The sequence below is a fragment of the Spodoptera frugiperda genome, chromosome 29 (assembly GCF_023101765.2).
Source record: "Spodoptera frugiperda isolate SF20-4 chromosome 29, AGI-APGP_CSIRO_Sfru_2.0, whole genome shotgun sequence".
NCBI classification, from domain to species: domain Eukaryota; kingdom Metazoa; phylum Arthropoda; class Insecta; order Lepidoptera; family Noctuidae; genus Spodoptera; species Spodoptera frugiperda.
This window is the reverse complement of record NC_064240.1, coordinates 2,949,799-2,974,017: the sequence shown is the minus strand read 5'-3', so window position 1 is coordinate 2,974,017 and position 24,219 is coordinate 2,949,799. Positions and strand designations below refer to the sequence as shown.

At 39.3% G+C, this 24,219-nt stretch overlaps 4 protein-coding genes across 9 annotated transcripts in view; 2 read left to right on the top strand and 2 right to left on the bottom strand.

Annotated features, from left to right (window-relative positions):
* The first annotated feature begins 84 nt into the window (after nucleotides 1-84).
* Nucleotides 85-2,473, top strand: LOC118268239 (rhodanese domain-containing protein CG4456). Its single transcript, XM_035582636.2, has 4 exons — nucleotides 85-353; nucleotides 473-673; nucleotides 1,819-1,981; nucleotides 2,306-2,473. Exons 1-4 carry the CDS (start codon nucleotides 251-253, stop codon nucleotides 2,355-2,357), a joined length of 519 nt encoding a protein of 172 aa, XP_035438529.1. The 5' UTR covers nucleotides 85-250; the 3' UTR covers nucleotides 2,358-2,473.
* A 221-nt stretch (nucleotides 2,474-2,694) lies between these two features.
* Nucleotides 2,695-6,327, bottom strand: LOC118268240 (rhodanese domain-containing protein CG4456). Of its 6 annotated transcripts, XM_050706353.1 has the most exons (5): nucleotides 5,362-5,531; nucleotides 5,145-5,280; nucleotides 4,365-4,544; nucleotides 3,389-3,551; nucleotides 2,695-2,814 (listed from the first exon to the last, which is right to left on the bottom strand). In XM_050706353.1, the coding sequence occupies exons 2-5, from the start codon at nucleotides 5,224-5,226 to the stop codon at nucleotides 2,751-2,753; spliced, it is 489 nt and encodes a 162-aa protein (XP_050562310.1). In that variant the 5' UTR covers nucleotides 5,227-5,280; nucleotides 5,362-5,531; the 3' UTR covers nucleotides 2,695-2,750. The 6 variants fall into 6 exon arrangements, with proteins under 6 accessions (XP_050562310.1, XP_050562312.1, XP_035438535.1 ...); XM_050706355.1 differs by lacking the exons at nucleotides 5,145-5,280; nucleotides 5,362-5,531 and adding an exon at nucleotides 6,198-6,327; XM_035582642.2 differs by lacking the exons at nucleotides 5,145-5,280; nucleotides 5,362-5,531 and adding an exon at nucleotides 5,562-5,712.
* An 870-nt stretch (nucleotides 6,328-7,197) lies between these two features.
* Nucleotides 7,198-9,015, bottom strand: LOC118268238 (peroxiredoxin). Its single transcript, XM_035582635.2, has 4 exons — nucleotides 8,693-9,015; nucleotides 8,483-8,600; nucleotides 7,955-8,360; nucleotides 7,198-7,824 (listed from the first exon to the last, which is right to left on the bottom strand). The coding sequence occupies exons 1-4, from the start codon at nucleotides 8,853-8,855 to the stop codon at nucleotides 7,768-7,770; spliced, it is 744 nt and encodes a 247-aa protein (XP_035438528.1). The 5' UTR covers nucleotides 8,856-9,015; the 3' UTR covers nucleotides 7,198-7,767.
* A 273-nt stretch (nucleotides 9,016-9,288) lies between these two features.
* LOC118268575 (histone-lysine N-methyltransferase 2C) overlaps nucleotides 9,289-24,219 on the top strand; it is a 39,959-nt gene continuing 25,028 nt past the window's right edge. Inside the window, 27 exon segments of the mRNA XM_050706495.1 lie at nucleotides 9,289-9,456; nucleotides 9,620-9,707; nucleotides 9,976-10,186; nucleotides 10,581-10,724; nucleotides 10,844-11,128; nucleotides 11,338-11,614; nucleotides 11,695-11,809; nucleotides 11,917-12,036; nucleotides 12,210-12,400; nucleotides 12,548-12,738; nucleotides 12,911-13,044; nucleotides 13,119-13,216; nucleotides 13,373-13,628; nucleotides 13,762-13,922; nucleotides 15,763-16,006; nucleotides 16,381-16,540; nucleotides 16,963-17,237; nucleotides 17,537-17,635; nucleotides 17,721-17,957; nucleotides 18,225-18,359; nucleotides 19,068-19,219; nucleotides 19,639-19,888; nucleotides 20,159-20,316; nucleotides 20,435-20,559; nucleotides 21,180-21,307; nucleotides 21,416-21,618; nucleotides 22,758-22,850. Coding sequence (XP_050562452.1) covers nucleotides 9,620-9,707; nucleotides 9,976-10,186; nucleotides 10,581-10,724; nucleotides 10,844-11,128; nucleotides 11,338-11,614; nucleotides 11,695-11,809; nucleotides 11,917-12,036; nucleotides 12,210-12,400; nucleotides 12,548-12,738; nucleotides 12,911-13,044; nucleotides 13,119-13,216; nucleotides 13,373-13,628; nucleotides 13,762-13,922; nucleotides 15,763-16,006; nucleotides 16,381-16,540; nucleotides 16,963-17,237; nucleotides 17,537-17,635; nucleotides 17,721-17,957; nucleotides 18,225-18,359; nucleotides 19,068-19,219; nucleotides 19,639-19,888; nucleotides 20,159-20,316; nucleotides 20,435-20,559; nucleotides 21,180-21,307; nucleotides 21,416-21,618; nucleotides 22,758-22,850 — 4,530 coding nt within the window. The 5' untranslated portion in view covers nucleotides 9,289-9,456.

Genomic DNA, 24,219 nt, shown 5'->3' with positions numbered 1-24,219 from the left:
TAAAACCAATACAATCACGCCCTTGAATAGTATTTAGTAAGATCGTGCACATCTCTGACTTGCAAAACAATAAAACTAAATGTCAATGTCAATTCAATTACAAATTGTCAGTCAAAAAAGTATAAAATTGAAAAAAATAGAAAAGTTCAATTAGTTGCGAAAATAACTTGAAGAGAATACGTAAAATAAATATTTATCTGAATATTTCAGTTAGTTATTTAATCAATTGAGTAAATTATTATTATAAAAAATGTTCTCACGAGCAATTCGTCGATCGCTTCCGTCATCTATTCAAATACGGAGGACGGCGGGAACTACAAATCTAAGAAAATATATAACCTTACATGTTCGTCGTGAGTACTTACAAAACTTTACATTAATTCACAACAAATCTAGTCTTACAAGTACTAGATTCTAAGGAAAGTGAATTGCTTCTTTGTAAGTATAGTATATGTTTATTTTATAATTTTAGATGCTCCTCCAGTAACTCATATTCCTATTATCGATAACTCGGTTCGATCATACTCAGTGCAAGTAAATCTTGACGAATTAACAGCTGATTATGACTATGTAAAGAAAGCCACCAAAAATACTGGTATCTTAATAGTTGATGTGCGAGAACCTGATGAAGTTAAGGAACATGGCAAGATACCCAATAGTGTCAACATCCCATGTAAGTACCTGTTGCTATTCCCATGTTTTTTGTTATGAAATTAAATTTTCACTCTATACATTAATTCTAAACTTTCTGAACCTAATATCAGTGTTGTAACTTATAGAAACTATACTAAATACTGTACACTCAACTAAAGTAAATAAAGGAGATTGACCAATTTGTATGGGACTTTGGCTATTTTTGAACAAGCAGTTCAGCTAATAATATATGTTTGATTTAATAGTTCATATCAGTAAGAATGAAGATACAAACTTAGTTTTGTATCCAGATTTATATTTAGTTTTTTTTTTTACATTTTATTGAAGCTGTTTATGCATGAAATAAAACATTTTTTTATTAAAATTATTTATTAATCTGATTCAAATGTAATTAAAATATGGTCTAGCAACTGGGCAGGTGGATTAATATTTTCCTGGTACCTTGCCCAGCTCAAAAACCAAATAATAGTCATTATATGTGCACAGCAATCTAGTGTTCTACGGCCCACCATGCAGTTGCAGCAATATTGTTTTATAGCTGCCCTCCCTTCAGTGTTATTCTCATATAATATATATACAAAATATGTTTTTCTACTAATGTGTCTACTATGTATTTTCCCACGCAATAAACTGCAGTCGACTGAAGGGAGCGGGTCACTGATGGCAGTATTTCTGCATAATTCAATCGTATAGGAACCGTCGCCTCTTATGTGTTCGCCATAGTAGGTAGTAGTAGTGAAGAATCAGAATCCATTGAAGACTTAGAAAAACAACACTCACAATGCAAAAGAACAAAGCGAATAATATCTGTCATTTTGACGAAAAACACAACAGATTGACAGCACTGAAGTCAAATTCAAAGTCAACTGACTTGGTTATCATAACAAATACTAAAATAAATGTGATTTTTTATACTGCTAATTGATACAAGGTTATTAGGATCAGACATTTACTAAAATATAAATAAAATTATTGGTAAATTACATTTTTGTTGAGCAGCCTGTTCAAAAATAGCCAGTTTTGGACAATCTCCTTTGGTTCAAAATATCATCATACTCATACCTACCAGTCACTACTAGATACAAGGAAATTAAACCCAGTTGATTTATCAATTACAGGATGTTTAAATTACCTAATTATAATTTGTTGCTTCTACAATTTCAGTGGGCAATGTATCAACTGTACTAGGAACAATGCCTGAGAAAGATTTCCAGGACACATACCAAAGGGCAAAGCCTGCTGAGAATACAGAGATCATATTCTATTGCATGATTGGCAAGAGGTCTGCCAAGGCACAACAGAATGCTATCAATTTAGGATATAAAAAGTGAGTTAATATAACTAAAGTAATCAAAGTCAAAATAATTTAAGTATGTCAATTAGACTAGGAAGGCACTTTTGAATGTTAAAGCAAATGTCAGTCTGTTCTCTATTAAAGCTGTTTTCATTCAAATTGTAGATTCCTATGGAGAAAGAAAGAGCAAAAACCAAAGGTTACTCTTTTTCAATCAGGTTTACAATACAATTTGTGGTTACATTGATTCATTATGATTTTTCCATTAAATATTTTTAATACCACTTTGTAAACCCTATTAATATATAGAATAGTTTATGTGACACACTTCTAATTATATTTTTTTTTATGTTTCAGCACAAAGAATTATCTCGGTAGTTGGAATGACTGGGCAAGCAAAATGCAATAACTTTGTAATTTTACAACAATGAATAGAATGTCCTTGCATCTGTCTGCACAAACTATTGTCTTAGTGAAATATATCATGTTTTGTAGTTGTCTTGTCAAATAAATACTTTTCATTTATTTCATTGAGTTTGTTATCTGTTATTTGTTTGTATGTTTTCTTATCTGTTACCAGGACCGCAATAGTGGTTTGGTAAGATAAGATACTGTGCCTCCTGTGGTTTACATTTTTTACAGCATTTTTAATTAACTTACCAATAATAAAGTATGTAATGAAACAATAGGTAAACTAATAGAATTTGAATTTGAAATGGTTTTAGTGTCAGTAAATGAAACCAAACTTAAAAACCAGAGCACCATTTTATTGTACAATTATGACAAATCATATTTTTTTATACTACTTGCATTCGGACTTCCTTTTCTCTGACCACTCTGTCCAGCTTCCCAAATAAGTTTTGGAGCTGTGAATAAAAAAAAAAATTTAACTTACATGATATGAATCAGTCAAAGATTTTAAAATATGGCCAGTATGGATCATATAATTTTTCTTTATACCAAATTGTTCTTCATAATACATATAGGAAAACTGTTTACACATTTATTTCATTTAAACTTATAATATGGGCTATCCTTTTGTTGTATGTTTGCAGTTCATTGTCCAAGAAGTCAATAATCTCTTATCAAAACACTTCATTACATCATCCTCCAATCAAGCTTACTGTTTATTTTTATAAGGCCATAATAAAGATTATAAACTTACAATTTTTTCTACACCTTATAAAAGTGATTACTTTATGTAATCTTGCATAGTACATTATTTTGAGAGGTGAAAGTGGGATAAATAATTTATAACTATTTTACAGCAAAGTTTAAAATGTAAATTCTTGACAATTCCCTCAAATTATCTACCTAGCTAAATTATCGAAAATTTTGTTATTTATAGATTTTTATTTAAAACTAAATAAGATCGAGATTTGAATGCAAACAATCTACCAAGACAAACCCAAGATTAGTCAGTGGTTAATAAAAACATACTTAACATAACCAAGTTTTAGAGCTTGGTTAAGAGCCTCAGTAGAGCGTCTTCCAGACCGACAATAGAAGACCAGCTCGTCAGAGGTTTCTGGCTTTTCACGACGATACTGGCATCTGAACTCTTCTTCTGACATACCATCTAAGGCTTGAGGCACTGATTTCACTGTAACAATAATATGTAAAATGATTAATGTCAATACCATGAACTAATTGGGTGTTCACAGGTTGCTAGTTGCTACTATAAAGTACTCTATCTCTCAAAGTTAATATATATCTCATAAAAAATCAAATTTATATGCTTTGGAAATCCCATTTCAGCTAAATTACCTATTCCCGTGTGGTTCGTATTGATCGTAACATGATGTTTTATAACTTATAGCCTTCAACTACTACTATCCGATGCAAAAATAATTATTCAATTTGGACCAGTAGTTCTGGAGATTAGCACATTCAAACTCTTCAGATTTATATAATAGTGCACATAGTATACATAATATAATACAATAATAGTCATCATATTGCATTACCTTTAGTACCTATAAGAATGTAGTGTACTGTCTGTTTCATACTAGGAAAACATTGTCAGTTTTTCCTTCCCTTACAATTACTCAACATGGAATTTGTTTGATCATATTCACATAATTTGATAAAAAAATAAAAATATCAGTTGCAAGCTCATATCAGGTCGACAGATATCAGTGATTCTATTCTGTAAATATGAATTTTCTATTGTACATAAAAAATTAAGAATTTCTTTTTAACTATTCAATTAAATATTATTACTGTACCATGAAATAATTATATCTACACTAAATAAGGAGGAGTAATCGTGTGAATAGAACAAAAGAGTTATGCATGTTCTCTGTCGCAGCAACACAACATGAGTGGTGGGGACACAGAAATATGTGTTACATACATGCGTTAATTAATGTCAAAATAGTAAAGAAATAAGTATCATAATGGTATTAAATATTACATGGTATATTGATGCTGGATGGTATCTGGCCAGTGCTTTGTATTTCTTCAGGTTCCCTGACATCAATGATCACTTTCTGTGGTTGATAAAGCATTTTCACCATGTCATCGTAACTCACAACTCTTTTTGGGTCCACCATAGTTTCCTTTTCCGTGTATGTTCTATTAGTATATAATATGTCTGTAAAAATAAAAACTTTTTAAATATTACACATTAACACTGATTTATAACATGATCCAACTCGTAACTCAACTGCCAATACAAGTGCCGTAGTTCTCCATTAAATACTACTTCATTTCAATTATTTTTTTAATGTAGGTGATTTAGCTACGATGATTGGTAACATTGTTCACTATTAATGACCATTTTCATGTAAGTTAACAAACCTCAGCTATGTAGGAATGGCACAATAATCACGTCTAAATATGAGTTGAATCAATGTTAAAAATTATTACAAAGATATATTAGCTACAACATAAAGACAATGAATGAATATTCTCTATAGAAATGGTTATACACAGCTTGTGAGGACAATTTATACAAATGTATGGTTACAGTAAGCAAATAAAAATAGCGCTAAAATATGTTTATTACCTAATAAAATTACCAGACTGATGTATTATCGTAAATCTAAATGGCTATAGTACTAGTGCAGCGTGCGAAGGCCACGTGATGAATGAAGCATTGTTAAAATAATAGTAAACAAAATGGATATTGAATTCATATATTTTATTGAAGTGATGTTATGTTATGATGATATCATATTTTCAAATAACGTACACTTTCGATCGGACAGAAGACATGTATTCAACTGGGACGTGATTGTTATTAGGGGACGTAATGAATTATGAAATGACAACATAATGAATTGTGTACAACCACTTAGGACATCAACAAAACAATCTTCATCCACCGCCTAAAAAAATGTAAATATGCAAATTAGAAAATCACTTTGTGAGTCAACTTGATCAGGAATTAAATTATTTACTACATTTACCTTGTGCCTTGACAAAGATTCCACTGTAAAATGATTAAATGTTATTTACAAGACCTTACGACGCTAATAGGTAAATAAGTTTTTAATAGCTGTCAGTATGACAGGGGCAGGGGACGCGGGACGTAAAACTTGAGGAAAATCTATTTACCTCAGACTAAATGCTACCATAGATTTATTAGCGAAAACACACGGAATCAAACCTGAGATAGGGACGTTGTACAGCAGCTAATCACCCATCCCGTTCATTCACCAACCGTGCAGTCACGCTAAAAAAGGAGGGTAGGTAACTCTTATCCTTTCTTAGCGTATCTACCTTCTTAGAAATCTCTTGAGTGAGAGTTTACGCGCCGTGAGTTATATATGAACTTTCAACTACCTAGTTGCGATGACTTAAAAGTAGGTACCCACTTTCAAGTGCAAATTCGTGTTAATTATTTGCTCATATGTTGATAAGTAGTAGTACCTATAATGAACGATATTGAAATATTTTGCATAAGTATAGGACTATACCGTAGACAGAGAGAATTATCAATCTGCACGGTTGCGAGTTCGCTTCTTGTATTCATCTATATTACCTATATCGTAGTTTCCCGCTCAGACCAACTTTCCGTGTGTTCCACAAATTGTTGTTCTGCGTCCGCCTGGTGTGATGCATCGCGTATAGATTAACTATCTGTGATCGCGTACTTATGTGATTTTGTATGTTTATAAATACACCCAGAAAAATCCTAGTGTGTGAGGCAATGTTAAAAAATGGATTTTAATTTTGTATGAAAATTTAAAGTTTAATCAGCTTCTCACTTTCTCTAAGCCCATTTTCGAATAAGTTCACTTACTTTATACGCCTTGATATAATATTATTGTATACAAGTACCCATGTTTCATTTAAATTGGGTTGAAAATCGGTTTAGTAGTTTCCATGAATTTGAACTTGAAAGTAGTTGAAAGTTTGCATGAAAACCTCTGCCACGTGAATTCTTTGATTTTTACGTCATATATTTATAGTCTGTGGAATTAACCACTGACTTTGACAACCCATGTTGACAATACTAGAGCTGCTATCTGTTTCACTCAGATTTCTAATAATGTAATAATGTGCACTCAATTAAATCGATTAAAATTGAATAGATCTTTTATCGAATTTTCCTATTTTATTGAAAAATATATTATTTTGACAAAACAAACTATCATATGTTTTAACTTTAAACTAAATACTATTACCATTTTTTATTTGAATGACTCATTAGAGGTGATTTAAATCAATTTGGTAGCACACAGTTAAAATCTGTTGTATTACGAGCTCTGTATACATTATTATATTTTGCCATAAACCCCTTTAGCCAGAAAAGCTCGAAAATTTTGTTTGTTAATAAATGACACTATGTACTATATTTATTTATTTATTTATTATCATAAGGCCAACAGAATAAACACCAACATGGCTCGAACAATTGTGCTTATGTTTTAGACATGCACGACATTTAATTATTAATGACATTATTAATACTATATATTATATATATACAATATATATTACTATATTTGACCTGCTCATATTATAATTATTAAAATATTGATATTAATTAAAATAATGTTATGTTTGTTTTGTTATAATAAGTTTTTTCATTCGCGCTAAGCTTGTGACACCAACTGACTTGATGCTTATTGTGTCATTATGTATGTTGCCCTGACCTTACCGGGTTTCATGTTGAAACTAATCTGTTAATGTAACATCTATGTACTTACAAATGAATTCAATAAATAATTTGAGTTTCTTTGGAACCAATGGGCTGGCCAGTGGCTTGATGACCAGTTTGTTATACAAAAAAAAAACTATTAATGTTGACATATTTTTATTTAAAATTAATGTATAAGTTTTACAAAAATAATCCCTTTTACCAATTCGATAATGTACTTGGCACGCCTTTTAAAATAGTGAAAAAAGTTCATTAACGATCTCTCATTATCAGTCTTCTCTAAGTGATGTAGAGTAATTTTTTAGGTAGGTAAGAAAGATCATAAAATTATTAATTAGATAAAATTTAACAATTTTATTGTTGCTTACAACTTACGTTATAATGATTTAGTTCGTAATGCAAAATACCTGTGAGTTTTATTTACGCAGGTGTTAAATAATAATTTTAAGAGTATTTTAGAACGATATTTTAAAGAAATATAAATCCAAATGACTTAGTTCACTTCCTTTCTATTAAGTTAATTCGCCTAGTCTAGATAAGCTTCTATTTATGTAAAATTAAAAGTATTAAAAGTTCTAACTGAAATAATTATTGTCATTTGCGAATTTCCAATGTATTAGTACAGATGGTGATTTTTTTTTACTGCTATATAAAATTTGTGTGATTTATTGATTTATGGGTTCTCCTGTGCTGGCAGTAACTGTGAAAATTAATTTTTTGCCACTTTTTCAAAGTACTTCTTCTTTTCGTCTGGGTTGGGTATTATCTGTAAATAATTAAAAATATTATAAACATTTAATGGGTTATCATGTAGCACTTAAAGTATAGATTAATAACTGCAGATAAATATGTTATCTGCAGTTAACTTATCAATTAATTTTCTGATAGGTACGAACCGTATCTTGGCCTGGTTTCCACCCTGCAGGACACACCTCACCATGCTTATCTGTATACTGGAATGCTTGTACAAGTCTTAAAGTTTCATCAACTGATCTTCCAACAGGTAAATCGTTCATTGTGATCTGCCTCAAGACACCCTTGTCATCAATAATGAACAGGCCTCTCAAAGTGTGACCAACATCTTCTAGGTATACACCATAGTCCTTGGCAATCGAGTGAGTTAAATCACTCACTAGTGGAATATTAATTTTTCCTAGACCCCCTTCTCTGCGTGGGGTGTTTATCCAGGCAAGATGAGTAAAATGAGAATCAACCGAACATGCAACAACTTCCGTGTTTATTTTTCTAAACTCTTCCACTCTCTCAGAAAATGCCAATATTTCTGTAGGGCAAACAAAAGTGCTGAAAATAAAACGAATATTATTTTTATAGAATTTTTGATACTTACTAAGAATTTTATAATAAAAAAAAACTTATTTATTTAGCGAAATTGTATAAGTTATGTTTAATTGAGAATTACTTACAAATCTAGAGGATAGAAGAAAAATACTAAGTATTTCCCTTTGAAGCTTGATAATGAAAGCTGTGTAATTTCTCCATTGACAACTGCAGTAGCTTCCCATTCCGGTGCCGGCTTGGAAACTAAAATTGATGAAAAATAAATGTTATAGTAAAAAATTATGCTCTCATCTTTTAATTACACATTGATTTAGAGTTTTCATACTTGTACTTACTCATAGCCTTAGTAAACTGTAATTTATGATCAATTTTTCTTGCACCACCAGGGAAAACATTGCCGCTTCCGAAAGAATAACAAGAGTCACTTTCGAATAATGAAGATTTACATGAATTACTAAATGTTAACACTAATATAATTGATACTAATATGTATTTCATTGTTTTTGATTTATAATTGCCGTATCAAATGCGATTTACTGTATACTTTGACACGTATCGTAGACACCCACCAGCAAAGCAAATAACTTCAAACAAGTCAGTGAGTGAAGTTCACACAAGTCAAGCAACTTTACATGGTGTGTTGTATGTATAGCATATACACACATTCATAGATAAATAATAATAATATCATACAAAGAAAACACGTATGCAAGTTTACGCTGTGTGCGTTCCGTTTTCAGCATACTAACGGAGTTTTTTTTTTAACTTATATGAACTTGTACATTATAAAGTACCATTAAAATAAAATAGATAATAGAAAAGAGCAAGCATTTTCTACAAATTATACAAAAAATATTAATAAGTATTTTTTGAAAATTTTGAAATCGATTTAATCAAATCGATTCAACCATTTTTAAAGTTAGTTTATTTGGGTGACATCACTATTATGCGCTTCGTTTCGTTCGCGTTTCAGCGAGTCGTATAATTTTTCTGTTTTTGTGTTTTCAATGTAATTTTAAATAGAAAAATGATTTTATTACCATCTTTAAGTTTTCTTTACTAAATTTGACAAGTTTTGAGTCCATCGCAGTGTGTTGCGGTAAGTTTAGAAGTTTAGTTTATAATACACTTGTCGTTCTCGTTCATTATGGCGGTCTCATTATTTCGTTTCGATGCTAGTTGTAAATAATTTCGTCATAACCACAAAACATTAGTGTATTGAAGTGTATTGGTTTGTTAAATCGACGTATACAATTTTTTAGATGGACGTGCAGGACGATAATGTTTTAGACGTCGATTTGCTAGCTGATGATGGATCTGAAGAAGAAGGCGAAGCCCCGCCGTCGTCAGGTATAAAGTTTATCTAATTTACATTTATTTGAACAATTATTTATTGAATAACACCTTAAAGTCTGTATAATGCGTGTCACATGTCCATAATAAACATTTGATTTGTTTGTTTAGTACTGTGCTGTGTTAGCTGATAGCCCATTTTCATGACACTGTCAGTGAAAAACTGTATTAAAGAACCCTACAGAATTCATTAATCTGTATGTTAGGAACATAATTGTAGCATTACTAAAATATGCAATTGGAAAAAATGTAAAGAAATGGTTAGAATTCTATACAGGGCCAGGGTCCACTCCAACATCATGTGCGTCATCGCCGCGGGGTGAGGAACCTGCTTCTCCCCATGGTGGTGTGTCACAGCCGGCGTTTTTCCACCATCAAACCTATACCCGGCCATTCTTCACATCTGGCCGTAGGGGACCAGGGCGGCCACGGAAGGAGGGACCAAAACTGGTACGAGAAGGAAAGATAGTCAGAAGGTAAATATGGTAAACTCTATCCACGGTAACGGAAACTAACATGGTCATGTATCTGACTGTAGGTCATATTTGTACAGTGACAAAATTTTATATTCTGCATTGCAGCAATTGGAAATAATATATTTTTGTCAATTGAATCTACATACATAGTTTATAGATGGTATGGTAACACATATTCATTTTAAAATTAAATCAATTTGTCTATATTCATATTAAATCAATTCCACAAAGTGGTGTATCATATTTAAATATACAATTACTTTCTTCAAATGTTAACTATTGTTATTTATAGTTTTATGATTGAATGTTGTAAACTGCTACTGCTATAATACTTAATATTGAAATAATAGTAGAAAAATAAATAAATAATAGACATTCAAAATTTAAAAACCAGGTATAGAGGAGGCAATGCTGGTTCTGTCAGAGGAGCCAAGAGACACAGAGGGAGCCGAGATGATTCTCTTGAAGATATGATGGACGATGATGACTTCTCCATTCCACCTATACCCGAAGAACCACCTTACATGCCAGAGAAATGGTATGGCACACGTTTATTATCTTTACATTTTACTTACATCTTTTAAAATATTATTTTTCATATTTCATTCAAATAAAATTCAATTCAGAAAAATAAAATAAATATTACTAACTTCACAGGCCAGGAAAAGTATGTGCACTTTGCAACCTGAGTGAGCGTAGTCAGCTGGGGCAGGGTGAGATGCGGCAGATAATGTGTAAGCTTGGAGAGGGTGATGGCAGTACCACCCCGGCAATATGCAACTCTGGTGGGGCCACTCCAACCAACCCACCCACACCATCCAGTACCCCCAGCACCCCCGTGACGCCCGGCCTGGTCTCACCACCGCCAGAACTTGTGGACCCCAATCAACACCCACTTGCGATGCCTTTGAGTAGACGCCAAAAAGCATTTAACAAGTGCAAGTAAGTTTTTTATTTCCTGAACTTTCTAATTGCTTTATCAGTAAGATATCTTTCAAGTATGACTAAGTGTAGAACTAGGAAGTTGTGATAAAATACTGACTCATTCTATGAAACAAGCCCCCAACTCATTGTATTGACTTATGTGCGAAAAAACATTTTGAATGTGTACTTACTTTGATAATGTTGTAATTTCGTTTTTATTTCCACAGGACTCCTTTGTACAACATGGAGCATACCGATGAGTTATCCATTATTGGTTACACAGAGGTCTTGGAATTAGCAGGGGTTGTTTCATCCGGAGCACTGTATGTACACCGGTGTTGCCTTGAGTTTAGCCCACCATTCCAGGATCATGTGTTTGCAGCCTCGAATTCTGAAGAGGACAAAGATCAGTTAGAGGAAGCCAGGGTCAAAGGGATTGTGACCGCTGCCCTGTCGAGGAAATGTGCCTTTTGCAGCAGACATGGAGCAAGCATACCTTGTAAAGTGAGTTATTAACATTCATTAATATGATGTTACTGTGAAATTATTGCAGACATAATGTTGTTTTATTATTGTTGTTACAGATGAGTTGCAGCAAATATTTTCATCTACCATGTGTGCTTGCTTCTGGGGGATTCATGGATTTCCAGACCAAATCCTCCTTTTGCAAGGACCATCTTTATCAAGTGCCTCTTATTTGTAAGTTCATTCTTTTAGATATCTATTGATTCTGGGAAAATTTTAAAAGTAAGATTATTGTGGAGATTTTAGATAGGTTTTTTTTATAGCAAAGAGTTTATTTGCAGGTACAGCAGATATAGACTGTAGGACGTGTAGAACTATCGGCGATATCGCTAACTTGATGACGTGCGTCACTTGCGGCGCCCACTACCACGGCACATGCGTCGGCCTCGCGCAGTTGCCAGGTATGTACCCGTGTAGAGTATTTAATATATTTAAAGGACGTATATCGACTTTTCGTTCTTCATACCCTTGTTCCAAGTTATATGCCGATGTTACAAATTAGTAACGAATATATTTTTGTAAACGAGAGTACCTCGAGCCTTTGTATGTGTACAACATGGTGGTACGTGTGCAGGAGTGCGGTCTGGTTGGTCGTGTCGGTCGTGTCGCGTGTGCCAGGTGTGTCGCGGCGAGGCGGGGGCCGGGCTGCAGCCCCCGGGCCACGAGGCGCGCGCCGTCACCTGCGAGCACTGCGACAAGCTCTACCACGCCACCTGTCTCAGGCCTGTCATGGCTACCGTGCCTAAGTACGGATGGAAATGTAAGGTCAGTATCCTCATTAATTTTTTTTAAAAAGAACAAAATTATAGGAAGTAACTAAATCGCCTATCATTTCGAAGAGCATTTTCCATAGTTCTGTTTCTTCATGTATTGTTTTGATCTGCCTTTAACCCCACCTTGGTACGTCCGCAGTGCTGCCGCGTATGCTCGGACTGCGGGTCCCGGTCGCCGGGCGCGGGCCCGTCGTCCCGCTGGCACGCGCACTACACGGTGTGCGACTCGTGCTACCAGCAGCGCAACAAGGGCTCGTGCTGCCCGCTCTGTCGCCGCGCATACCGCGCCGCCGCATACCGGGACATGATACGCTGCATACTCTGCAAGAGGTACGCAAATACTACATTTCAAGTAGAACACTATTACACTATTTCTAAAGTTTGACCCACAAATGGGTTAATAAATAATCACAGATGGAATGACAATAACAACATTGCTCCTAGACTGATCCTATTTTCTTTATAAATGGATGATATTTGTAATGGAACTATTTTCGTCTAGATACGTACACGGAATGTGTGATCCCGACGCGGAACCGCAACAATATCGACAAAAGAAAGAACAAAATCCATCTTACGAGTACAGCTGTCCTATTTGCAAAGCTCAGATGCAATTGACGGGCTCCAAGGCTACAAGTAAGTATCAAATACAAAATGTTACTTTAAAACATAGATAAAGTATGGATATTTATACTATGTTTTGTTGTCAGCTTTCGACGAAGATACTGTTGCGTCAACGTCCCAAGACTCGTCGTTCGGCGATGAGAACTCACAGACTGAGCAAGATCCTCTTGCTATAGAAGCTAAGGTAAATTTCTTACTATTTATTAATGATTATAAGGATTAATTAACACATTAATCATACCAAAAAAACCTACTAATAACGTCACTAAATCACCAGATGAATTTGCATATTTTTTTATGAATGTAACAAAAACCATTTCATAATTTTTGTTTCTTCTAGCCTGACGTTGGTCTTGGTAAGGGTAAACCATTCACGGTCTCGGCAAAAGTGGCAAAGAAGAAGATTGGTGGTTACAAACTGAAGGGTGGCTTTCCTCCTGCGGGCAAACTAGGCTTCCAGAAGCGTCAAAGATCTGTCCTGGACTTTGGAAGGAAGAGAGGATCTAAACCAAAGATGAGAGGAGTGTTCGGAGTGCCAGGACTGGGGCTGCAGAGACCTCAAGCCCCTGATAACAAGGCGCCTGAAGATGATCCTGGTAAACAATTTGATTTTAATCTTTAAATATCTCATTACTTAGATAAATTCTAATGAAAGTAAAAAAATAATTCTGATTGTAGTCCTTTTCACCATTATTTCATGTAAAATCATGTTCCTTTTTTGTATTTTAGGTGTGGAAAATAAATTAGTGCTGTGTTCAAGCAAAGACAAGTTCGTCCTAACTCAAGATTTGTGCGTAATGTGCGGTGCCATCGGTACCGACTCCGAGGGGTGCCTTATTGCATGCGCACAGTGCGGACAAACATACCATCCGTATTGCGTCAATATTAAGGTAAGATTTTTAGTCATTGAAGAAATAATTATCTTTATATAATATAATTTCGTACAAATTGTTTTGAATTGTGTTGTGTTATATTTTTCTAAAGATTTTATGGTATAGCTGATGTTAAACAAAGACAAGTTCGTCCTAACTCAAGATTTGTGCGTAATGTGCGGTGTCGTGCAGGTGCAATCGGGGCTACCGACTATAGCGCGTGTCGTGCTGTCGGCGGTGATAGTGACGCAGGGCTGGCGCTGCCTGGACTGCACGGAGTTAGTATAGCGCGTGTCGTGCAGGTGTCGGCGGTGATAGTGACGCAGGGCTGGCGCTGCCTGGACTGCACGGAGTTAGTATAGCGCGTGTCGTGCAGGTGTCGGCGGTGATAGTGACGCAGGGCTGGCGCTGCCTGGACTGCACGGAGTTAGTATAGCGCGTGTCGTGCAGGTGTCGGCGGTGATAGTGACGCAGGGCTGGCGCTGCCTGGACTGCACGGAGTTAGTATAGCGCGTGTCGTGCAGGTGTCGGCGGTGATAGTGACGCAGGGCTGGCGCTGCCTGGACTGCACGGAGTTAGTATAGCGCGTGTCGTGCAGGTGTCGGCGGTGATAGTGACGCAGGGCTGGCGCTGCCTGGACTGCACGGAGTTAGTATAGCGCGTGTCGTGCAGGTGTCGGCGGTGATAGTGACGCAGGGCTGGCGCTGCCTGGACTGCACGGAGTTAGTATAGCGCGTGTCGTGCAGGTGTCGGCGGTGATAGTGACGCAGGGCTGGCGCTGCCTGGACTGCACGGAGTTAGTATAGCGCGTGTCGTGCAGGTGTCGGCGGTGATAGTGACGCAGGGCTGGCGCTGCCTGGACTGCACGGAGTTAGTATAGCGCGTGTCTACTGCAGGTGTCGGCGGTGATAGTGACGCAGGGCTGGCGCTGCCTGGACTGCACGGAGTTAGTATAGCGCGTGTCGTGCAGGTGTCGGCGGTGATAGTGACGCAGGGCTGGCGCTGCCTGGACTGCACGGAGTTAGTATAGCGCGTGTCGTGCAGGTGTCGGCGGTGATAGTGACGCAGGGCTGGCGCTGCCTGGACTGCACGGAGTTAGTATAGCGCGTGTCGTGCAGGTGTCGGCGGTGATAGTGACGCAGGGCTGGCGCTGCCTGGACTGCACGGAGTTAGTATAGCGCGTGTCGTGCAGGTGTCGGCGGTGATAGTGACGCAGGGCTGGCGCTGCCTGGACTGCACGGAGTTAGTATAGCGCGTGTCGTGCAGGTGTCGGCGGTGATAGTGACGCAGGGCTGGCGCTGCCTGGACTGCACGGAGTTAGTATAGCGCGTGTCGTGCAGGTGTCGGCGGTGATAGTGACGCAGGGCTGGCGCTGCCTGGACTGCACGGAGTTAGTATAGCGCGTGTCGTGCAGGTGTCGGCGGTGATAGTGACGCAGGGCTGGCGCTGCCTGGACTGCACGGAGTTAGTATAGCGCGTGTCGTGCAGGTGTCGGCGGTGATAGTGACGCAGGGCTGGCGCTGCCTGGACTGCACGGAGTTAGTATAGCGCGTGTCGTGCAGGTGTCGGCGGTGATAGTGACGCAGGGCTGGCGCTGCCTGGACTGCACGGAGTTAGTATAGCGCGTGTCGTGCAGGTGTCGGCGGTGATAGTGACGCAGGGCTGGCGCTGCCTGGACTGCACGGAGTTAGTATAGCGCGTGTCGTGCAGGTGTCGGCGGTGATAGTGACGCAGGGCTGGCGCTGCCTGGACTGCACGGAGTTAGTATAGCGCGTGTCGTGCAGGTGTCGGCGGTGATAGTGACGCAGGGCTGGCGCTGCCTGGACTGCACGGAGTTAGTATAGCGCGTGTCGTGCAGGTGTCGGCGGTGATAGTGACGCAGGGCTGGCGCTGCCTGGACTGCACGGTGTGCGAGGGCTGCGGCGCGCGCGGCGACGACCCGCTGCTGCTGCTGTGCGACGACTGCGACACGACGTGGCACACGTACTGCGCGCGCCCGCCGCTGGCCGAGGTCCCGCGCGGCCCGTGGCGCTGCGAGCGCTGCCGCCGCTGCCGGGTCTGCGGCACCCGCTCCACCACCGCCTGGTGCGACAACTACACAGGTACCTACCGCTTCACTTTCACATTAAACTGACGACTGGACAAGAATTTATAAATATTTTTGAAATCAATAGATTGGTCAAGTATGAACCGAAGACTAAAATTTTGGAAATTACTTTTTTATGTGAAACGATTATTAACGATTAAAAATTTAATTTAATCGTTAATAATCGTTTCGGCTTCGCCCATAGGAGTCTGCAACATCGAAGTTACAAATGCGTTGCCAGCGTTTTGGGGTTTTGGGGTTCGATGATAGAAGAGGTCCTAACTTCACACAGCGAAATAACATTATTGTTACTTGGTCAGTCAAAGTCAGTTTTTTGAAATGTTGTTAATTGATGAGTTATATATTATACCTAAATGTTTGTGCTTATAGAATGTGCTCCATGCGCGTCCCTGGTGATGTGTAGCGTGTGCTCGGAGCCGTATTCCGACGGCGAGCTCATCATACAGTGCGAGGGGTGTCGGCGCTGGCTGCATGCTTCCTGCGACTCCATACGGAATGAGAATGACGCTGAAGTCTGCTGTCGAGCCGGGTGAGTCGAGGCTTAATAAAAATAGTAATAGCCATATAAATAGTAGGAGCGTCGAGGACGTTTCTCATGCGTAATGTGATTTTTTCGAGTTATATTTTACTTTATGAGACCATTTAGACATCACTGACATTGGTTGTTCATGATGATGTTTTCAAAATGAGAAAATGGAATGAGCCATTAGTCTTCTTTCTAGTAATAAACTTACTGTCATTGTCTACGATATTGGTAGGATATTTTCAGATTACCATCCAACAGAGTGTATAGATTCGAGAGGAATAGGATACTCTAGTATATACTTTAGTTATGACTCTCGCACTCTAGATACTCAAGTATACTTTAGTATCTATTCACGCTTGTTGTGTTTGTATGTACACCGTTTGACCGTACATGGTGTATGCTAACGTGGTGACTCGTTTCCGCAGCTACAAGTGCGTGGGATGCCGCGGGCGCGAGGTGCCGCCGGCGCACGTGTCGCGCGCGGTGGCGGCGGCCAGTGCGAGCGCGGGCGCGGCGGCGGCGCGGCCGGCCCAGCGGCCCACGCCGCAGTCGCTGGGGCTGGCGGGCGAGTACTACGTGGACGACGTGTGTCTGTCGCAGCGCGGCGCGCACCACATGAAGCAGCTCGAGGCCGACATGGGCATCACGCACACACGACGCAAGCGACGCTTCAAGAACGACAACACCGAGAAAGACGCAGGTAAATACTCGGAATGTTCCTGCCCAGCATGCTCTGTGTGTGTGTGTGTCTCTTTTACTATTCGCTTGTAGTATATTGTACTTATATGTAGTGCTTATTTGGTATGTTTTGTACTATATGGATTCAAAATTTCCGCTTTATATTTGGGATGGTATCGATAAAACGTATTGTTTGTATATCACATCTATGCCTATATTATGATTGCTGTATGTAGTCGTATGTATATGTAATATTTAGTACATGTGGGATGTGTATCTAACATGAGTTTTTGTATGTTCGACGCTGGCATTGTGGATTAGAAATAATGGCATCTATTGAAACAGTGGTTCAGAACGCAGACGTCGAGATGGGCGACGACTCCAAGCCTGACAGCACGGCTGAAGTCAAGGACGAACCTGGTGAGTCAACACATTCTATAGCTTATACAGACTTTAGTAACAGAACTGGTGAACGCGTAGTTTCACTGTTTTACATTTACTACAGGTGTACCCAACACGAATTTCAAAGAAGGCATATTATGGAACGTTGCGAACGACGGCCCGCCTCCCGAGGGCTTCACCATCTACACCACGGACTCTGGTCTCACAGTACTGCGGAGGAAGAGACAGAGGAACCTGAACAAGCTCGGGATTGGTGGGTTTGTTGTTAGACAGAGACAAACTACTGCCAAGGCGCAGGCTGATGAGGAGAAGGAAGGAGATGGAACACAAGCATCTGGAGGTAAGATACATATAATCTTTTGTATATGAACCATATCTATTACTAGCTACTTCCGCGCGCTGCTTGGCTCCTATTGGTCATAGCGTGATGTTTTATAGCCTATAGCCTTCCTCGATAAATGCACTATTCAACACATAAAGAATTATTCAAATCGGACCGGTAGTTCTGGAGATTAGCGCGTTCAAACAAACAAACAAACTCTTCAGCTTTATAATATTAGTATAGATTAGTAAGATGTTAGATATTTATGCTTATTTATTTGTTCAGAATCTCCCAGCAACAAGCGCAAACCTCGTCGGAAGCCGCGCTCTAAGCTCATGGAGCAGTTCCCATCTTACATGCAGGAAGCTTTCTTCGGCAAAGATTTACTGGAGCCAACCAAAGCAGCAGTTTCATCTACTGGTAAGAAAACAGTACATTATTAATTGGAAAATCCGAAAGTTGAGAAGAAAGTTTACAACCAATAAGTCGATATATAGAGTTGACATAGGTTATCGCTATTGTTGAGTATAAATAAACTTGTAGTATACAGCGTGAATCGCGTGATAGAGTACATACCTACGCGAGACAATGTATTTTATATTATTATTTTTTTTTTAGAAGTGAAAAGTTTAATGTCTATAATCCCTTCATTGCCTTTTTATTTATGCAACTAATATTGTTATGATTCATTACGTGGAGTTACCCAGTATTTAGAATAAAGTAGTATATTCGACTTTGTTAAGTGTAAACTCGTAGTGTGCAGTGTGAATCATGTGAGAGTGAGTAGAGTGCAAATCTAAGAAAGACAATGTATTTTCTATTGTTTCTTTGAGCGATTTCTATTTTTTTATTGATAATGATTCATCTATTGGAGTTACAATATTTAGAATGGAGTGGTATATTCTACTAGACCAAGGGAGGAGTCCGATACGTTGATCGGACCAAATCCGTGCCACACTGGAGACCACAGTCTGCGACGCCATCCACATCGCCGAAGATAGAACAGCATGGCGAAATATAGTTAACCAGAGAGTTATTCGTCGGGGTCACGACCCTCAGCATTGAGGATAAACGACGCAAGGAGGAGGAGGAGGAGGAGTACATTCTAAAAATAATGTGTTCCAGCAGGGAACCCGGCGTCGAGCCCGGCGGCGCGGTCCCCGGAGCCGAGCTGGGCGCGCTGGGACGGCGACAACTCGGACAGCGACGGCGAGGACGTGCTGCACGCGCTGCACGCATACTCCGACCACGACTGCTCCGTGCTCATCTCGCTCAACACGGTAACATATGCCTGCCATTTAATGTCAAAGTCATTTAAGTATCCGGAGCTGCGGACTACCTAGCGGGTTTACCGGGGCTCAGGCTCGAAAGAACAGGGTGGTTTTTAGTCAGTAAGAGTCTTACACTCCCTATCGTCTCGCTCAAGGCGGGAGAAGTCATTGGATGTGAGTATTAATTAATAAAAGCCAATAGTGTGATGGCCGTTTTTATCAACTATATTATCTTAATTAAGAGTTGTTACTTAGCGTGATGGACGCCTAAGCTAATCCCATGCTTGTGTGATGTTAGGTGTCACTTATAGATTGGTGTAATCGAAAATATCGTTGTGTCATCTATCTTAGCATAGAGATTCCTTATTTACGAGAGGTTGGAGAAGCAACAATAACAAGTCGGTAAACTAATTTTATTATTTTGACAGGACGAAGTAGAAATACTGAACTCTTTAAAGCCAAAAGATGAAAAGGATGACGCATCAAACACGACGAATTCTGATGGCACGTTAAAGATCAAGACTGAGTTAGATGACGGTCAGTTGAAACATACTGAGGACTCCACTGCGTTGAAGAACGCGATACTGGGGCCGCAGCCGGCTGAGGCTGAGCAACCCCCCACAGTCGCCACTGAGAGCATTCCTACTGTACACAGTACCAAAACTGAGGCTATCAGCGGTGAGTACTTGTATTTTGTAGTAAAGATAAACTAGTATTTGAACTTTGTAATGTCCAGATTAACAAAGTTTCACTGTCTTTCAATGATTTTAAACATAACATAACAAACTTCTAACTAATTGACCGCACAAGAAAACAATTGGCGAAATCGGTTCAGTTGTTTTCGAGATTTGAGCTTAGCAACACATTTAGTGATTAATTTTTATATTATAGACGGAGCAGGACCTTAAATAAATGTTCTTCTAATATGTAACTATGCTTGTTTCCTAGAAACTGGTGGATCATCTCAAGCATCAACGATATCTCCTAAGGACGACCTGTCTCTCCTCGGAGTGAGTCTGGACGCCATGGTGAGGGACGGTCTGCCTGACATGGACAGCAACGATGTGGACGAAATATTCAAGGGAGTGCTCACTGATGACTCTCAGGTACAATTTATTTTCAACTTTGTTTTGTAGCTTTATGGTATGTTTTCAAATGACATAGTTATTGAGTAACTTTTGGAAATGAAACCTGTGTCCTAAAAATATTATTGATTACTCGTAGGAATCGCAAGAGTCGTCCGTTTCGTACGTGAATTCTATGGCAGGTACGCCATACTCACAACAACGTCAACAGCTTCAGAGCCCCATGGAGTACACCTCGCCTTATCCTGAGTTTGGAGGCAGCAGGTTAGTTCACAACATTCCTAATTTTCCCAATTTTCTATTGCACATATACCATTTGCTTATAATGTTATACACTCTGTGTGTACACATCAAGTTATATAAAACCAATATAAACTTGCCTTCGCTTGTTCAAATATATCATACAAATCGATACTATGATAAATTGGTTTGTATAGCATTATGTGTACCCGTGTGTATGTGACTTGTCAGATTTTTAGATAAATACTAGGGCCTTCAGATTGTCCTGTCTACACGTCTTTAATTAGATTTTTTTTTAATAAGCTAAAACATTCTGGACCTTTTTGATGAAAATTATTATTAAAATGTTATGACAATATCTAACGTCATTCATATTTGACACTGCGATGGTAGCGCCGTCTGTCGGATCCAATGTAAAACATTCCAAAATCAACAACTACTAATAAATTAAAAATTAAATAAAAAACATTGTCCAGCGGACAAAATTGTGAATCTAAACCATTCTCAGATCCCCTTGAACACACACAAAAAAATCATCAAAATCGGTCCAGTCGTTTAAGAGAAGTTCAGTGACATACACACTTACAGAAGAATTATATATATAAAGATAAACAAGTACATAATATATGCTTTTGGTTTTATAGCAGTAACAGTGCGATGAGCCCGCTGTTCTCTGAGAGCGGTAGTGGCGGTGCGACCTGGCCCGACCCTGCGCAGGCGCCGCCGCCTTCGTACAACCAACGCAGTGCTGACAAGATGCGGGCTGACGAGAGTACGTACTTTGTTATAAGATGTTTCATTATTATAATATTTGTCTGTCTGTATACGTGAATTAAGGAGAAGGAGTAACTTTACAATACTGATCGACCGCTTAACATAGGTCTAGGGTCCGCAGCAACGATATCGGCCGTACTATACGCCAACACGAACCATCCGGAGTGGAAGACAGAGTTCCCCAACTGGGTGGACCGCTGCAAACAGATACTGAAGAAGTGGCGCGCCCTGCCGTCGGACCAGAAGGCGCCGTACTTGCAGCGCGCCCGGGACAACCGCAGCGCTATCCGTATGAAGAAGGCTCAGCAGGTATGTGTGCTCGTGCCTACTATGGGCTGTGTGCTAACCCACTCACTCACACCGTGTTCCTACTGTGTGTACACTAGGGCCTTGTGTACTTCTGGCGGCTTAGTACGAGCTTGTTTTACGTTTAACGAGGTCGAAACGTTACCGCGTTCGGCGCTCTGATTGGCCTGCTCCAATGAACCGACCAATCAGAGGGCTAAACGCGGTAATGTTTCCATCACGTTAAACATAAAACAAACTCGTAGTAGACCCTCTGTATACGCTAGAACGCGTATCTTTAGTCTAGAACTGTCTAGGTTTGTCTCGCTCGCGGTCGCGTTACGAGGCTATCTGTTGTTAATACCACGGTTGCTGTAGATTCTGTCGCCTGTCTCAATGCTAGCACGACTGTATATAACCCGGCTGTAGGATACACCTAGCACTCAGCCTACTAGTTGTTGTTCTGTACAAAATTATATGAATGGTCTACCATGGCAGCAGTTGAAGAAAGAAGTGAGAGGATCTACAGTATTTCCTACTTGTATTTTAGTTTGAACCTTTTGAGTGGCCTCATTGTGATAACGAATTTGGGGTAGTTATTTTTTGGTGTTAATCACAGAATAAAGAAATACAGTAGAAGTCCTATATAAACGGCATACGTGTGGCAGCTGATAGGGCCTATGTCAAATGATTGCCAATAAACTCAAGACCAAGCCTTTAAAGATTTTTTAAAAAACTGTATTGTTTTTCTCTGCTCTGTGATGTTAACTTTCTGAGTACTTCATACTTTTAGTACGGGTATATTGTTACTTTGATTCTATACTTCTTGGGACATGCGTATGGTTCGATTAGCACATGTTGTCGTACGATCAAGGTATCGTGCACGCATTATATTAAACACAATACCTGCCTCGTCGGTTCAGGGCCTGCATCATTTATCACGATGATCACTGGTTACTGTTTCTGGTACACCTCAAAATCATTACCATTTCACATAAATATTCCTATCAATTCGACCGCGTAGTCTCTCAGTGTCACTACCTTCCGAGAATTCGGCCAGTGTAGTATTGTCGATGTATCGTGCTCGTCGCCGAGTGTCGCGCGGCGAGGCGGTGAGGCCCCGACGTGGATTTGCTAATAAAGAAGTGGTTGCGGCGCGACAGAGCTCCGGCAGCGGCGCGGGCGAGGCGGACAGCAGCGGCGCGGCGGGCAGCGCGGCGGCCGCCAGCCCGGCCCCGGCCCCGGCCGCCAGCGGGGTGCGCGCGCCCAACGTCACGGTGACGGCGGGCGGGCTCCTGGAGGCCGACGCGCACATCCGCGTGCTCACCCCCTCCGAGATCATGCGCACGCTGCCGCGCCTCGCGCACCCGCGCCCCACGGTACCGCGCCCGCGACGCTCGCATACTCACCGCGACACGCACACACTACACACGTACTCACACTGTACACACACCACTCGACACTCCACACTACTAGTGCCGCCCGTGTGTATGCGAGATCCGTTTCGACTTGTTGGGTGATCGCGCGACGTCGCACCACGCGATCCTGAGCACTTCCTCTTGTTTTATTAAACTCTTGTCATCACCCAACAATAATTTTGGCTGTTTAATGGCGTTGAAAGCTGTGTGATTATTTTTTTAATTTTCTTTTAGCTTTTTTTTTATAAATGACCATTACCCTCCTATCGATTCCCGAAAGCCTCCCGGACTCGTGTCCCCTGTTTCCGTAATGTTGATTTTATTATTTTCGCTTTGCCTTGGTAGTGTTGGCTTTAACATTGGACGCTGTTGGTGGCTGGTTGTGGTGTGCTAACAATTCTAACACAGTTCGGTGTAGTTCACAGTTTATTTGCGTTTTAAGCTGTTGTATAAAGCTTTGTGATGTAGTTTGTAAGTTCACAGGTATAGATGTTAAGTTGTTGTGTTGTATGTCGACCTGTAAATATTATTTATTAGGATCAGGTTTTATTTACAGATCAAGCTGTACAAAGCATAGTAATTATTAGGTAGCAATATTTTGGTATTGTGTATAGTAAAAATATTAACACGACATAACATGAGATCATACATTAATATCCATTAAGTTTATTGCATCAGGACTGCCTCCTTATTGACGTGTCTTCTATTGTTAAACTTAATGTATACTAACTGTGCATCTCATAATGTATAAAAAAGTATATGATTAACAAATAAGCATGGATAATTCTTGATTTGAGCATTATAACACTAATTATCATAAAAAATGTAGGGATCTTGAAAGATTTGCATATAAAAAATATGCTGACTCTGACTCCGTTTATGAGACCCACATTGATTTATATTACCATTCGAATTGTGGAGTTTACATAAGTAATACATTTAAACGTATTGTACAGGTAACAAAAGACTATTAGAATTTTATCGTAAGATTTGTTACTATAAGATCATACCTAATATTATTGAAAAGCATATTAGGAATTGATGAAATAGAGAGAGAGTCTATAAGACTAAAATACCTGATGGATTTCGCCTAATCTCTTTTATGGCCCTGCCATTTTGTTATATTTCAACATGATCCCTTGAGACCAAATGTTTGACAAAGTATCTAATCATGTAAATAGCATAATAAATAATTAACTTGATCTCA